General features: G+C 37.5%; 1 protein-coding gene across 4 annotated transcripts in view; it reads right to left on the reverse strand.

Annotated features, from left to right (window-relative positions):
• Positions 1–763: 763 nt before the first annotated feature.
• The window catches only part of MAP3K2 (mitogen-activated protein kinase kinase kinase 2), a 55,785-nt gene continuing 43,745 nt past the window's right edge, over positions 764–12,803 (reverse strand). For all 4 annotated transcript variants that reach the window (XM_061370140.1, XM_061370139.1, XM_061370141.1 and 1 more), the window contains 4 exons: positions 11,969–12,100; positions 10,476–10,605; positions 9,224–9,401; positions 764–6,979 (listed from right to left, as the gene is read on the reverse strand). In XM_061370140.1, the coding sequence (XP_061226124.1) occupies positions 6,754–6,979; positions 9,224–9,401; positions 10,476–10,605; positions 11,969–12,100 (666 nt within the window). In that variant the 3' untranslated portion in view covers positions 764–6,753. The remainder of the gene's footprint in view (positions 6,980–9,223; positions 9,402–10,475; positions 10,606–11,968; positions 12,101–12,803) is intronic.

The raw sequence follows: 12,803 nt of genomic DNA on the forward strand, positions 1-12,803 counted from the left end.
ACACAGATCTAAAAAGAGAAATGACACTGTTGTCCCTACAGAGTGTTTTAATAGATTTCTAAGTACAATTCGTGTCTGATTTTGGAAATACAAATACATTTCGAATGGTTAAAAACAAAAATTAAAAAAATATTTTGAACATCAGCCAGCTGAAAATATATTTATCTAGTAAATCATCTCTCAAAGCTTTTATATATTTTAATTATTCTAACTAAACATAGTACCCTTAAAAAACAAGTTCATAAAAATGTAGAAATGAAATTGTGGAATAAGATTACTGGGAGATACATATATACACACACACATTCAATGCATACACAGAATTACAAGGGGGTCTGTTTGTTTCTCAGTTTGGCAGGTTGCTGGACAAACGGAACTAGCAAGCAATACTCAACTCCTGAGTTCCTCAACCAAGATAACCATAGGCTAATTTTTTAATTGTATTTTTTATCTCTTTTTTGTTTGTTTTTTTTATACACAAGATATTCCATGTAAAGCAGCAACAGCAGTGCAGTTACTGGTAGCAACATCTCAAAAGTAATAAAAAACCCCATACATCCAGACAGTAGTACATTGCACGCACACGTGATTCCCATACACCCATCAACAATTGGTCAGAGTATTAAATCAGTGTACAAATTAAATATTTTCAAAAATGTGCAAAAAAGTCAACGTTGATAGAAAAAAACACCTTTGTGTACATACATTACAAACTGTGCCCAGCATTCAACTGAGAGTAAAAACATTTACAGTGAGAAACCGATAGATTAAATAGAGGATTTAATGGCTACATAAAAATGTACATTAGATCAAGAGAAAATTTACAAATTTTTATTCATAGCTTCATGAAACTAAAAGCCTACGTTCCAATTCATCTAAGTCTCCTCCATGTATTTACAGTGATACTCCATTACATGACTCCTGCGAGGCCTGAGATGACAGACACTGGGCTTTAATAAACTGTTCCAATTTTAGGAGGACACCACCTTTTTTAGTGATATTAATGCGAAACAAACACTATGGAACTGACAATCTAATGCCTGTTCAGAAAAGAAAATGCAATCCTTGTTTTAAAATCCACATTATATAACCTCTGGGAAAAAGGATAATCTAGTTTTGGAGAGAAAGACATGAAAAACCTCTGAAATATTTCCTATGACTATGCAGTCTGGAGTTAAGAGTATCCTTTTCCTTCTCTCTCTCCAGAAGACCCTGACATCCAATCCTCATCGGTGGCCTAAATGTAAGGGCTGAACCGTTAAGATAAAATTTTAATGTGTTTTTATCCAGTTCCTCTCCCTTTAAAATAGGTTTGTAAAAACTAAGACCTAGAGGAAGCATGCCTGCTAGCATCGGTGCCCTGACATGTGAGAAAGCTCATTTCCTCCACCCTGTTGACCCCTCAAGCACACATGTATGTATATTGCCAGGGAAAACCCAAGGGTTACTCCAGCAAGCAGGAAGCTGCAGCAACCTGGATTCAAGTGACAGGGCCCTGATATAAAGCTGTGCGTGAACTCACATCTTATTCAGGAGTTGTTAGTGGCCACCACCTATGCAGTACCGAAGTTATGCCAACTAGGCAGAAAACCCATGCAAGCCAAGCGGGGGGGAATAAAGAGAGAAAGGAGCTCCTTTGGTTCTGATTGAGGACTTTGCTTCAGAAACCCTGGGTTGGTGGCATTTCTGCCTGCCCCCACTGGTGTGCATTTGTGGCTCCTCCTGAAGGCAGCACTGACACCCAGGTAGCTGTGGGTGACATGTTGCCATAAGGTCAAACAGACTGCTCCCCAGTAGTTCTGAAATGTTCTCACTATGGTTCATGGAGCAGCTTGGGTCACAAATCTACTTATCTTTGTGGTGTTCCTTGAATGTCCCAAAGCTCAAATCCGGTTGCAAAAGTCACCAGGTCTAGTCACCAAACTTATGCACCAGTTTTAAAATTACAATAGTTAGATTAAGAGTTTTAAAAAGAAAACTCTTCATTTTAATGCTGGCATGAGTTTTGCACATCAAAACAGCGACTACAAACACCCAAATCTCTTAAATATGGGCAGTGTCTATCACTTTTTACTAGTACCTGCTTTAATCAGCAGTAGCTTTCTGATGGATATACATGTATCTCTAAGTAACTACTAATTCATGAAACATCACTTCTGGCTGTATGTATATGGGGATAGAAAAGCTTTGGTAATTGTACGTGATTTTACACTGCAGACTTGTTATTGACACAAGACAGCAAGTTACCAGCAAGAAGAAATGATACTGGCAGTAATACTTCTGCTTTTCCAGAAATACCATAGGGACTTACATTCAAGCACACACATTATACTCTTCTATATGCGTGACAAAGACTTTCAAGATTAAAAAAGTAAGAAATCAGTTATAATTAACTGTAGATCTGACCAATTTGCTCAAGTCTCTGAAGCTGCAGTTAGACATTGCTCTGTGTTGTCCCAAAGAATGGCTTGCTGTACTGCACTGTACCTACAGGTGCTACAAGGTTTTCAGTCAAGACAACGGCAGGTTAGATTTACCCAAAAGGCACAGGAAAGAATGTCACAGGCATGGTGGTAACCTCACTGAGAAATCTGCTGATTTGCTAGACACATTATATCTTGTGTGTTGAAAGTAAACAGCTTTTAATTCAGTACCACGTTTACAGATGTACCAACTATAACTCCCAAGCCCGTTACGAATGCTGCTGCAATCTCTAAAGTAAACCCAGAGTCTAGTACCAAAGCTAGGAAGCTAAATCTTGGCTCTAACAGTATTTCTGTGAGAGCAGAAAAGTCCCTTTTCTGGTATGTGCATCAGTGTACAATCTCCAAACCACAAATACAAAACCTGTGTTAGCACAGGAAGCCCTCAGGAAGTGCTCAAAAAATCACTTTTTAAAGTTCTGAATGTAAACGTGTGCTGCAGGTTCTAACTAAAGCACACTTTTTAATGTAGTCAGGCAAATTCTGGTTTGGGTACTTTGGGAAAAAGTGCCCATATTCTAAGACTCTTTGGTGACACGGAATTGTATGGCATATTTCAATATGGTGTTCAAATATGAACAAAATTAAGGCAAACAGATAAAAAGGCACTAGCTAAAAAAAAAAAAAAGAAAAACCAACAAAAAGACATTTTTGTGTTGTTATACTAAAAGGACTGTTTAGCTACAAATCAAATTGTAACTCCAAATTTTAAGACTAAAACTGACAAGGAAAAAAGACTAGGCCAATTTACCTTTGCAGTTATTGGATCCATACCTTTTTATGTTTCCACACTGATATTTCTATCACGCAGATTAAAAATACACAACTTGCTCTAACACAACTGAAACTTTCAGTTGCACTTTAACAAGTTTGTTAGTTACACCACTGAAACCATAATAGAGAAGCAGTTTAACTGTTGTTACTTAATACATGCAACAGACAGAATAATAAAATTCTTTGGCCAATAAGTAAGTGTTGAAGATACGCATATTCACTGGGAACCTCGGTCCTTCTTGACTGAAGGAACCACTTCATTGTGGCACTTACAGGAAAGCAAAACACCCTGCAATGGTATTGTTTTCACTGGCATTTTCTAGTCATTGGATCCAACATTAAGAATAATTCACAATTCTAAAATGCTGGTGTCTTTGTTAGTAAGATACAAGAAGTTGCGAGCAGGGATTTAAACTGGAAGTTTAAATATGCAGTTCCACGCGCCCTCTCAAGTTCTCTCAGGCTCTAGAACTAGCGTTTGTTCATTATCAGTAGCCAATGTAAGTGTTCTACAGACACTGTATATAGAGGTACTATGTCAGGTAATGCAGCTTCTTTTACTGCATTACCCCAATAAGGGATGCATACTAGGCTAGCCTTTTGCTAAAGGTCTGATTTAGTTTCATAATTATTTCTAGCTCAAAATATTTGTTAATATCTATATAATATACTGTAAGTTGCTTAAACCAGCAGACAAAATCTCCACAGGGTGAAAAAAACAACAGCTCAAGCCTAATCTTGGTTAAATTAATAAAATTTTACTAGAATCACTTTAACTGGAAAATAGCATCTTCATTTAAGAAGCATCCTACGTTGGCAGCTTTCTGATACGGCAAAGAAATGAAGGAACATGCCTTCTGACAATTCTCTTTCTCCTGGCTCCAAAATGCTTACCGTTGTCATGACTGAATGCCATTTTTTCAAAAAGGCACAAAAGCAGCAAACTTGATTACTCAGTAATTAAAAATCCCAACAAGGAAGTGATATTGCAATATACATGAGCCAGCACTGCCTCACAAAAAGGACACATTATAAGAAAACTAGATTCTGAAAATTGTCAAGCTTCAGAGAGTGCAGTTTCATTTTAGAATAGTATATTTAAATGTTATGAATGCTACAGATAAACCTGGTTACATTTTCCCTTTAATGTCCTTTTTGGTAATAGAAAATTTCCTTACCTTTTCAGGTATCACTGTGCAATACTGACTTTAATATACATTTTTCATCTTGGTTTTGGTACCTTCTTTATCTGTTTGAGATCAACCATTTTGATGATATGATATTTAAATTACCTACATAAACTATTATGCTGTACATCCCTGCTGTCACTAGATTTTGCTTATAAAGCAAAAGTCCTTTACAGCAGAGTACATATCAATTCTTCTCAAAAGCTGCTTCCATAGCTTTGATCTAGTGACAGAGAAGTGACTAAAAATATGTCAGTACAAACTGACTTTCCTTTTTCCTTTCAGTCTTCTAAACCTTCCCTGGCTTGGCTAGTTCTTCAAATGCTCAGAAAACCTTGCACAGTTGTGTACCTTGACTGAGAAAATTCTAAGTGCTGGGCAAAATACTCATATAAACCAAAGAAGCCACTGCCCTCAGTCACAGGAGAGACGATGGACTCAAAAGAAGTCATTTTGCTCCACTGCAGCTAAAAATATTTAGGATAAAGCCATACTCCTGCTTATGCTCTGATAAAAAATTTGGAAGTTAGCAGCATAAATCTGGAAATCTCATGAGTGAGCTACCACGGGAATGGGTAAGCTGCTTCTTCTATCTCCATGCACTTCATAATTCTGATAGTCTGTAAAGATACAAAACAGGTAGAGCCTTGTCAGCACGGACATGGTTCACAGTACCAACCTGCTCTGCCTTCACTAAACAACAAAAGCAAGTAATGAATCATCCAAAACAGTATACAGTATTTCAGTTCTGTAGTCCAACAGTTTATTTCCAAATACCCTTTAAATTATTTGTGTTGTGTTCTACAAAACTATGGGAGTTCGACTTCTGTTATGAAAAGTCAGTCATTCTACACCTGATCAGTACCTGGACCTCTCAACTGAGAAGCAGTATTTCAGAGTTTTACTCTTGTTCTTTTACTATACTCTTTCAGCAATGGAAAAAGTGATTAACGTACGTTTTATGACAGCTGGAAGTCCGACAAACACCGATCATCTGGATTATCAGGCTGAAGTAATCACATATGTTATTTAGTTGCTGGCCCTCTTTGCACTTCTGGATTATTTTTCATACAGTCTTTTGTGCTGTGCCTCCTTATTTATGTGAATTCAACATCGCTACCTTATTAAAAATGTAAATAGAGTTTTGTATTTCTCAGCAATTTATTCCTGGTGTTAAAGATGTTTAATTATTTCAGGAATTTTCAACACACCCTAGATGACTGAACCGTGTTACTAGAAGTTTTTTTAGTGCATAATGGGAAGAATTTTGTATTATTCAGGCACTTGATGTTGACATACATTCCATCCTAGCGCCTCTCAACAGCTTCGAAAACATTTCTTACAGCTCAGTCTGACTCAAGTAACTCATATACTGCACAAGGATTAGTCACTCCCCCTCCAGCTATTCATGGGATTGTGGAGGAGAACTGATTCTCAACATCACTGTTTTTTTCCTTATCTAGGATAACTGTCACCCTCCAAGCTTATGCAGCAGAGGTTGTCTTTGGCAGATACAGCAGGAGGCATTCTCCTAATTATTTACATCCAACAGCTGACCCTTGTCTATTATGGAAATTTCCCCCTTGCAGTATAGTAGCTCTGAAGAGTCTGGTTCTATAATCTGTTTGCCTGTAGTTATTTTCCTATTAAGAAAATGCAATAGTTCTACACCGAAACCTCAAACTAGTACATCAGTGTTGAGTTCTTTTTTGTTATTTTCTTTTGGTCACATAGAAGTACCGATTAGACACACTGGTGTACAAAGAGTTCAAAGTTCTAGCTTTATCATTAACTCTCAGAACTGTGTGTTCCGACTTAAATTGTAAAGTCCAGAAACTGATTAAACTGCTAAAATATGGTAAGAACTTAGAACTCTCTGCCACAAAAGTACCTACAATGTAAAGAAGAATCACAGAGAAGTAACCTTCTGTCCTTTAGCTGCATGTCTGTTTTTCCCTGCACCCTGAGTCAGTCAGCGGTGTCAGAAAAAGTCACACAGTTCCTGACTGTCCAAGCATTTGTCTTTTTTTTTTCCTCGTTAAATAAGGAACAAATATGTACTAAAGTGCTTTATCTACATGAACCACATCAGTACATCATAGAAACAAAATTTCTAGTCCTGGTGGGAGCTGGGGAGAGAAGATTCTCATCTTAGATACAAAATTTAGATTGTTTACAATCTAAATGAAACAAAGATTCAAGAGAAAAAATTCTCTCTTGTCTTTTTTTCCTCCTTTTTTTGTAAAAAATAAAAGTGCAGTCAAATAGAAAATAAATGCAGTAGATGCAAGCTGAGTTGAGGCAGGCTGTTAGTGATAGTGTGCAAACGTGTGTCTTAGCAGTTCATCTGCAAATGGTCGCAGCTTGGCCTCGATAAAAATCCGTTTCAGGAAATCCCGAGCATGGTCGGAGACATGAGGTGGTAGCTGGGGGTTGGTGGGCTGAGTGGCAATTTTAAAGATGGCAGCCATTGCTTCAAACTCTGCCCACGGTGGCTTCTCCGTTAGCATTTCTACCACTGTACAACCTACACTCCTGAAACAGAGGCAGAAGTGAAAACAGCAGGTTACAACAGAGTCATGCCCTTTTAGGAACACAAAAAAATAGCAGAACGCGACTAAAATACCCCCGGTAAGTACTGTCCACTTAACTCTATAGAGCAGCTTCAGTGGAAAACAGCTCTAAAAAACCTGCATGTATAGCTGTATGCTCTACCTTAAAGTTACACACATCACTACCCACATCTTCACTTTATTACTTCACAGGACAAAAATCTACTACGTCAAGGAAGAGGTAACAAGATATTTATCTAGGCAATGCCAACTGTGTTATGGCACTGCACTATTCAGTGTTCAGCAGGCTCATGGAGGCCACCAGTGCTGTGTGTCCCAGCTCTTTAGACACCTGCAGGATTTGGATGCACTTGAAAGCTTTCATTCTCTTTAAGGCCTAATGGAAATGCAAAGCAAGAGGAATGCTTTGAGTACCCTGCTAGCTCCTTAAAAAGGCATGAGTAATGTGCGAACATAACATGGCACTTCAAAAGTTGAAACCCATACTTCAGTGGTACCTTCCTCTGCTAGTTAAGGATACTAAAAATACACTTAAATTGCCAAACAAAATGTTAAGATCCTAAACAATCTTTGCATACAAAGCTTACGTTTAAAGGATTTAGGAAGGCAGAAAGATATGCATGTGGCCAGAAAACTTTTGTTCCGTAAGTCCTGCAAGATCAGCCTCTTCCAATAACAAGCAAATGATACTGCAAAATGGATAGCTGGAATAATTTCCTATTTTTCATGAAGTCTTATGTTTTACTAATATGTTTGCAAGAAGTTTAGTTAGACAGAGGCCCATTTATTTACACAATAGGATTTACTGACTGTCTGAAGTCAAACTTCAGTAATTTTTCTTAGTTTCAATGAGAATTCTCTCCATCACAAAAACATCTATTAAGCCTGGTACAAATAATTCAATGTTGAACAAGTCAACTGCTGAAATCTATAAGGCTGTTCTAATAGTAATTATTCTGCTATACTTGAATAAGTGATTTGAAGTAGGCTTAATTAATTTCCCTGGTATTTAAAGTATTGCCAATGGTTGGATAAAATATGGTTCTTTTTTAAACAAAGAATTAGAATCATAGAATAATAGAATAGTTAGGGTTGGAAAGGACCTTAAGATCATTAAGTTCCAACCCCCCTGCCATGGGCAGGGACACCTCGCTCTAAACCATATCACCCAAGGCCTCGTCCAACACTGCCAGGGATGGAGCATTCACAACATCACTGGGCAACCTATTCCAGTGCCTCACCACCTTAACAGGAAAGAATTTCCTCCTTATATCCAGTCTAAACTTCCCCTGTTTAAGTTTTAACCCATTACCCCTTGTCCTATCACTACACTCCTGAGCTTGTACCAGGTGATCCTTGAAGACCAACCAAGAGTTAAGCCCCCTGCCCTCCAGGGCTATATCCCATGGAACCTTACTAAGCAGGTTCCTGAAGAGGCCAAAGTCTGCTCTCTTGAAGTCTAGGGCAGTGAGCTTGCTGCACGCTCTTCTCACTGTCCTAAGGATCTCTAAATTGGAGAGACATCAATTTGATAGGACTACTGCATCTCTGCTGTTGCCTACCCATTATTCTGTGTGTTCACAGATCACCTGCAGTGCAAGGAATCTAACCACTAAAATCATCTGTCCACTGGGCTGGACCTATGTTAGACTATGTCATATTACACAGTGTATCACAGGCATTCATTTTTTAAAATTACCTTTCCCTCTTAATTCTTAAGTATTTAATAACAACTTAAACCAAATTATTTTTTGATACTTCCCATTTAAATCTGGTAAATTCATTCTTATGTGCTCATTTTTTAAAGGACCTGAATTTCATTTTCTGCCTTGCATCAAAGGTATTTCAGTGATGAAATTTCATTACAGGCCACTGACTTAACTGGTGCTTCAAAGCTTCCCATGTTGCTTTCACCCAGTACCTGTCCAGGACTCGCAGTCTGGTATTCCTAACTTCATGCAGGACTGCTTCAAAGGATTATCTTATGTTGTTTAAATTGATGGGCCAGGAAATTGCCAAATGAAAAATTCCCAAATTTCAGTGTTACACTCCCCAAATATCCTATGACACTAAATGCTACTTGCCACCTTCTTCAGCTCAAACCCCAGCACAAAACACTCCAACTTCAGATAACAAAGACCTACACACTCAAAAAATTGACTATTCTGAAGTGAATGAGAAGAGAATTATTTCCTTTTTAACATACCAGATGTCTGCTTTTCTGCCGTACCCTTCTCCACTAATAACTTCTGGACTCATCCAGTATGGAGTTCCTGTGACAGACTTCATTCCTGTGCCAGAGAGACAGATAGTCTGCAGTCGTTTGCTGGCACCAAAGTCACCGAGCTTCACATTGCCTGCTGAATCTCGCAGAATATTTGCTCCTGGAAGGAAGGGAACACAGTGTTACATTCATGAAAGGCATATTAGCATTTCAGTGTGGAAAATGGTAGCAAAAGTTTGGATGCAGTGATACAATGCAAGATCAGCCTAGTATTTCAAATCAGATAATTTACATTCTCTGCTCATTCCTACTACTCTAATCCAAGGTTCAGAAAATAACTGTACACACAGGTTTGCATCCTAGGCCTTTCCTGGGAAGTACCAGTCACTTTGTAAAGCCTTCCTGACAAAATAAGGAACATGTTATACAAGGGGAATAATAAGAAAGAGGAAAGAAATCTCACAACTGAAAAAGTCTTCATTCTACATTAAAGCAAAACCTCAGGCTGTCTCATAGGTTTTTTCAGAACACTTATATAGTTAAGTATGTACAAACTGACAGTGACAGCTCAACTTTTTTTGGAACACAACACTATTGATACAAAGCAACAGGAAAATTGTAAGAGTTTTAGGGAATACCACAACATTGTGCTCAATGCACCTTTCTGGCACATCACCATCTCTCTACATATTTATAAATTTGCTTATACAAGCCATCTTGTACCTATCTATTTGCAGAAACTAAAAATGTCTGTTTCCTCAGATTTCCTGCCAGTAAACAGAAGAAGTCCAAGTCATCTGACCAGGCAAGTCACCTCTGCAGTCATTTCTTGTACCAGCAAAGTGTTTGGTAACTTCAATATAACTGATGAAACAAAACTGTAAAAATAAGCTTTCAAATCTTGATGCTTTCCTATGCACATTCTATTTGCAATGACATCCTTGGGTATGTTCAAAACTATTAATATTAAAATAAAACTAGAAAGAAATCTATTATGATTGTTTTGCAGACAGATGCAACAGAAGCATTGCCAGAAGTCTGCTAGAACATCACAAAGACGCTTATATTCTCCACTTCAGGATACAACAATGACAAGAATAAATGATAGAAAGCAACCTTATTGATTTTAAGTCAGTATTTGGGCATTTCAAACTCACACATTTTAGTGCTTCACACAGAACTGGTACAGAATCTGTAGCACAGAGCACTGAACTGTGCACAGCACTATCATTACCTTTAATATCCCGATGGACAATCATATTACTGTGCAAATAGTGAACTCCTTCCAAAATCTGCCGTGTATATTTACGAGTCACATTCTCTGTGAGTGCTCCATATGCTTTCAGTTGGTCTTTAATGGAACCCTACGGCAAACAAGAAGTATAAACCAGTAACGTTTCTAGAATCACAAGCAGGCTGATACCATGGCTGAACTTCAATGAAATTTATGCCTGAAATGCAGACACTTAAAGTTGCAGTACTTTTCTAGACTGGCTTATAAGCACAGGCAAAGTTTTATCTCCACTGAGAAAAATACATACTTTGACAAAAAAAAAGGCTGGACAGAGAATTCATATACTGAAATGCTAACCTATTAGCTTTAAAACTGTCAAGCAGCTGAATAGTTCCAGTACGATGTAAAGAAAAAGAACAGTACTTTCACTGAAACACCACTCTAATTCTTTGATGGTTAAATGACGATGCTCAATTTGAATAGAACACAACATTCACTCTGGTTAGTTTATACTCAGGGAAAAATAAAGACTGTCAAAAATACCAAATGCTGGAAGATAGTGCTGTATGTAAAAATTAAAAGGTAATAAAGTCTTGACTTAAAATAACATGAAATAAAAAATCAATGCTTTTGTGACTGTTTTGTATAACTTGGCTTTGTTACACAGTTACAAACTGTGTAAGTCTTCCAAATATTAGAGAATTAATTCTGTGACAGTCCTCCAAATCTCAGAAAAATTCAACACAGCCCCTCCCAAGAGTGCAGAACTCACCTAAAAAACTCCAAAAAAGAAACAAAAAAACCCCTCCAACTCACTTCCACCACCCACTCCCCTCACTGCCACTGTTCTTCTGTGGAGTGCCACAGTAAAGTAAATGCTGTAACTTTGCAGAAATAGTCGATGTTTTTATACAAGCACATTTTATTTAGCTCTGCTGACACCACCTGGTGAGAAAATGAAAATCTAGTTTTCTGACCTGTACGAAACAGTAGAAGAATCATTCAGCTGTACCTGAATGCCCCACAGAAAGCAAGCACCAAGATTATTTTCTGTATGCACTTATTCCCACACCCATCTTAGCTACTTTAAGGGTTTTTTTTTTGTGTTTTTTTTTTTTATTAAATAACTGAGTGCTTCACATGGTGACTTCACAAGAGCACAAGCTGATACACAGCAAGGAGGAACATTAAAATTCAGGAAGATTTGTGAGTTCATTAATGATAACACTGTTTTTCAAAGATGTTGCCAGGCACGTCTTGTGCCAAAATCAAACGCAAATAACTTTTGTACAAACCACTCTAACTCTGAAACCCCAAAAAAGCAACGGATAATGTCAGCTGCTGCAAGCTCTTGTCAGCACCCATCTTTGGGTACTGTTTTTCACTTGGGCATTTCTTTAATATCTATCTGCACTATTGCAAAAGCTGTCTACTTGGGTGCTTGTCACACTGCGTAGTAATGATGGCTGAAGTAAAAAGTCTCTCTTGCTTACCCCAGGCATATATTCCATGAATATAGAGAGTGTTCTTTCTGGTGGATCTCTCAAGAAGCCATAATACTGAACAATTCTTTCATGCAGCAGATTTTTCAGCAATTGAATTTCACATTCAAGTGCATTTACTTCCTAAAAGAAAAAACAGACAAGATTTACCATGCTTGACATAGGAATAGTAATGTTTTGGATTTGTGGGTTTTTGTTTTTTGGGTTTTTTTTTTTAAGCATGACTGGATGTTTATGCAAGCTAAGAAAAAAAAAGTCTTGTAGCTTATGTAAAGTTTATACATCTTATAGTTAGAAAATATAACTGTTAGATTGAAGGAAATAAAAACTATGGCTTTTCTATAAACTGACTTTAAGATGATTTTGGTGTTACACCAGTGTTTCTCTGGTTTTGAAGCTACATTTGTTTCAGAGCATAGCAGGTACCACTATGTGCATGAAGTGATCATCATGCAAAATGTCACAATCTTCCAAGTGGGTACAAAAAAATAAAAATCTTTATACCTTTGTAATGCAGTAATTAGCATTAATTCTTGACTTTTCCAAGATGACAGACTATGCTTTAAAAATGCCTTTAAAGACCACTTGGCGTTGTGATAATGACATGCAACAAAGAACAACATCAACGCATATGGTGCTTTCCCTAGAGCTATCTGAAATATTAAAACTTTTGCAAACAGAAAGATATTTGAAATGGCCTGTGTATTAAGATGCTGGAAAAACACTAACCCATGAACTCAATCTCGACTGGATTCCAAATTTCACCTGCAAGTCTTTCACCAAAACTTACTTTTTATCTATCACAGACTATTACTGATAACCTTGC

This window comes from Neopsephotus bourkii, unplaced genomic scaffold, assembly GCF_033783945.1.
Source record: "Neopsephotus bourkii isolate Nb327-2 ecotype Australia unplaced genomic scaffold, CSIRO-AGI_Nbou_v1 NB_1526, whole genome shotgun sequence".
Lineage (NCBI taxonomy): Eukaryota > Metazoa > Chordata > Aves > Psittaciformes > Psittacidae > Neopsephotus > Neopsephotus bourkii.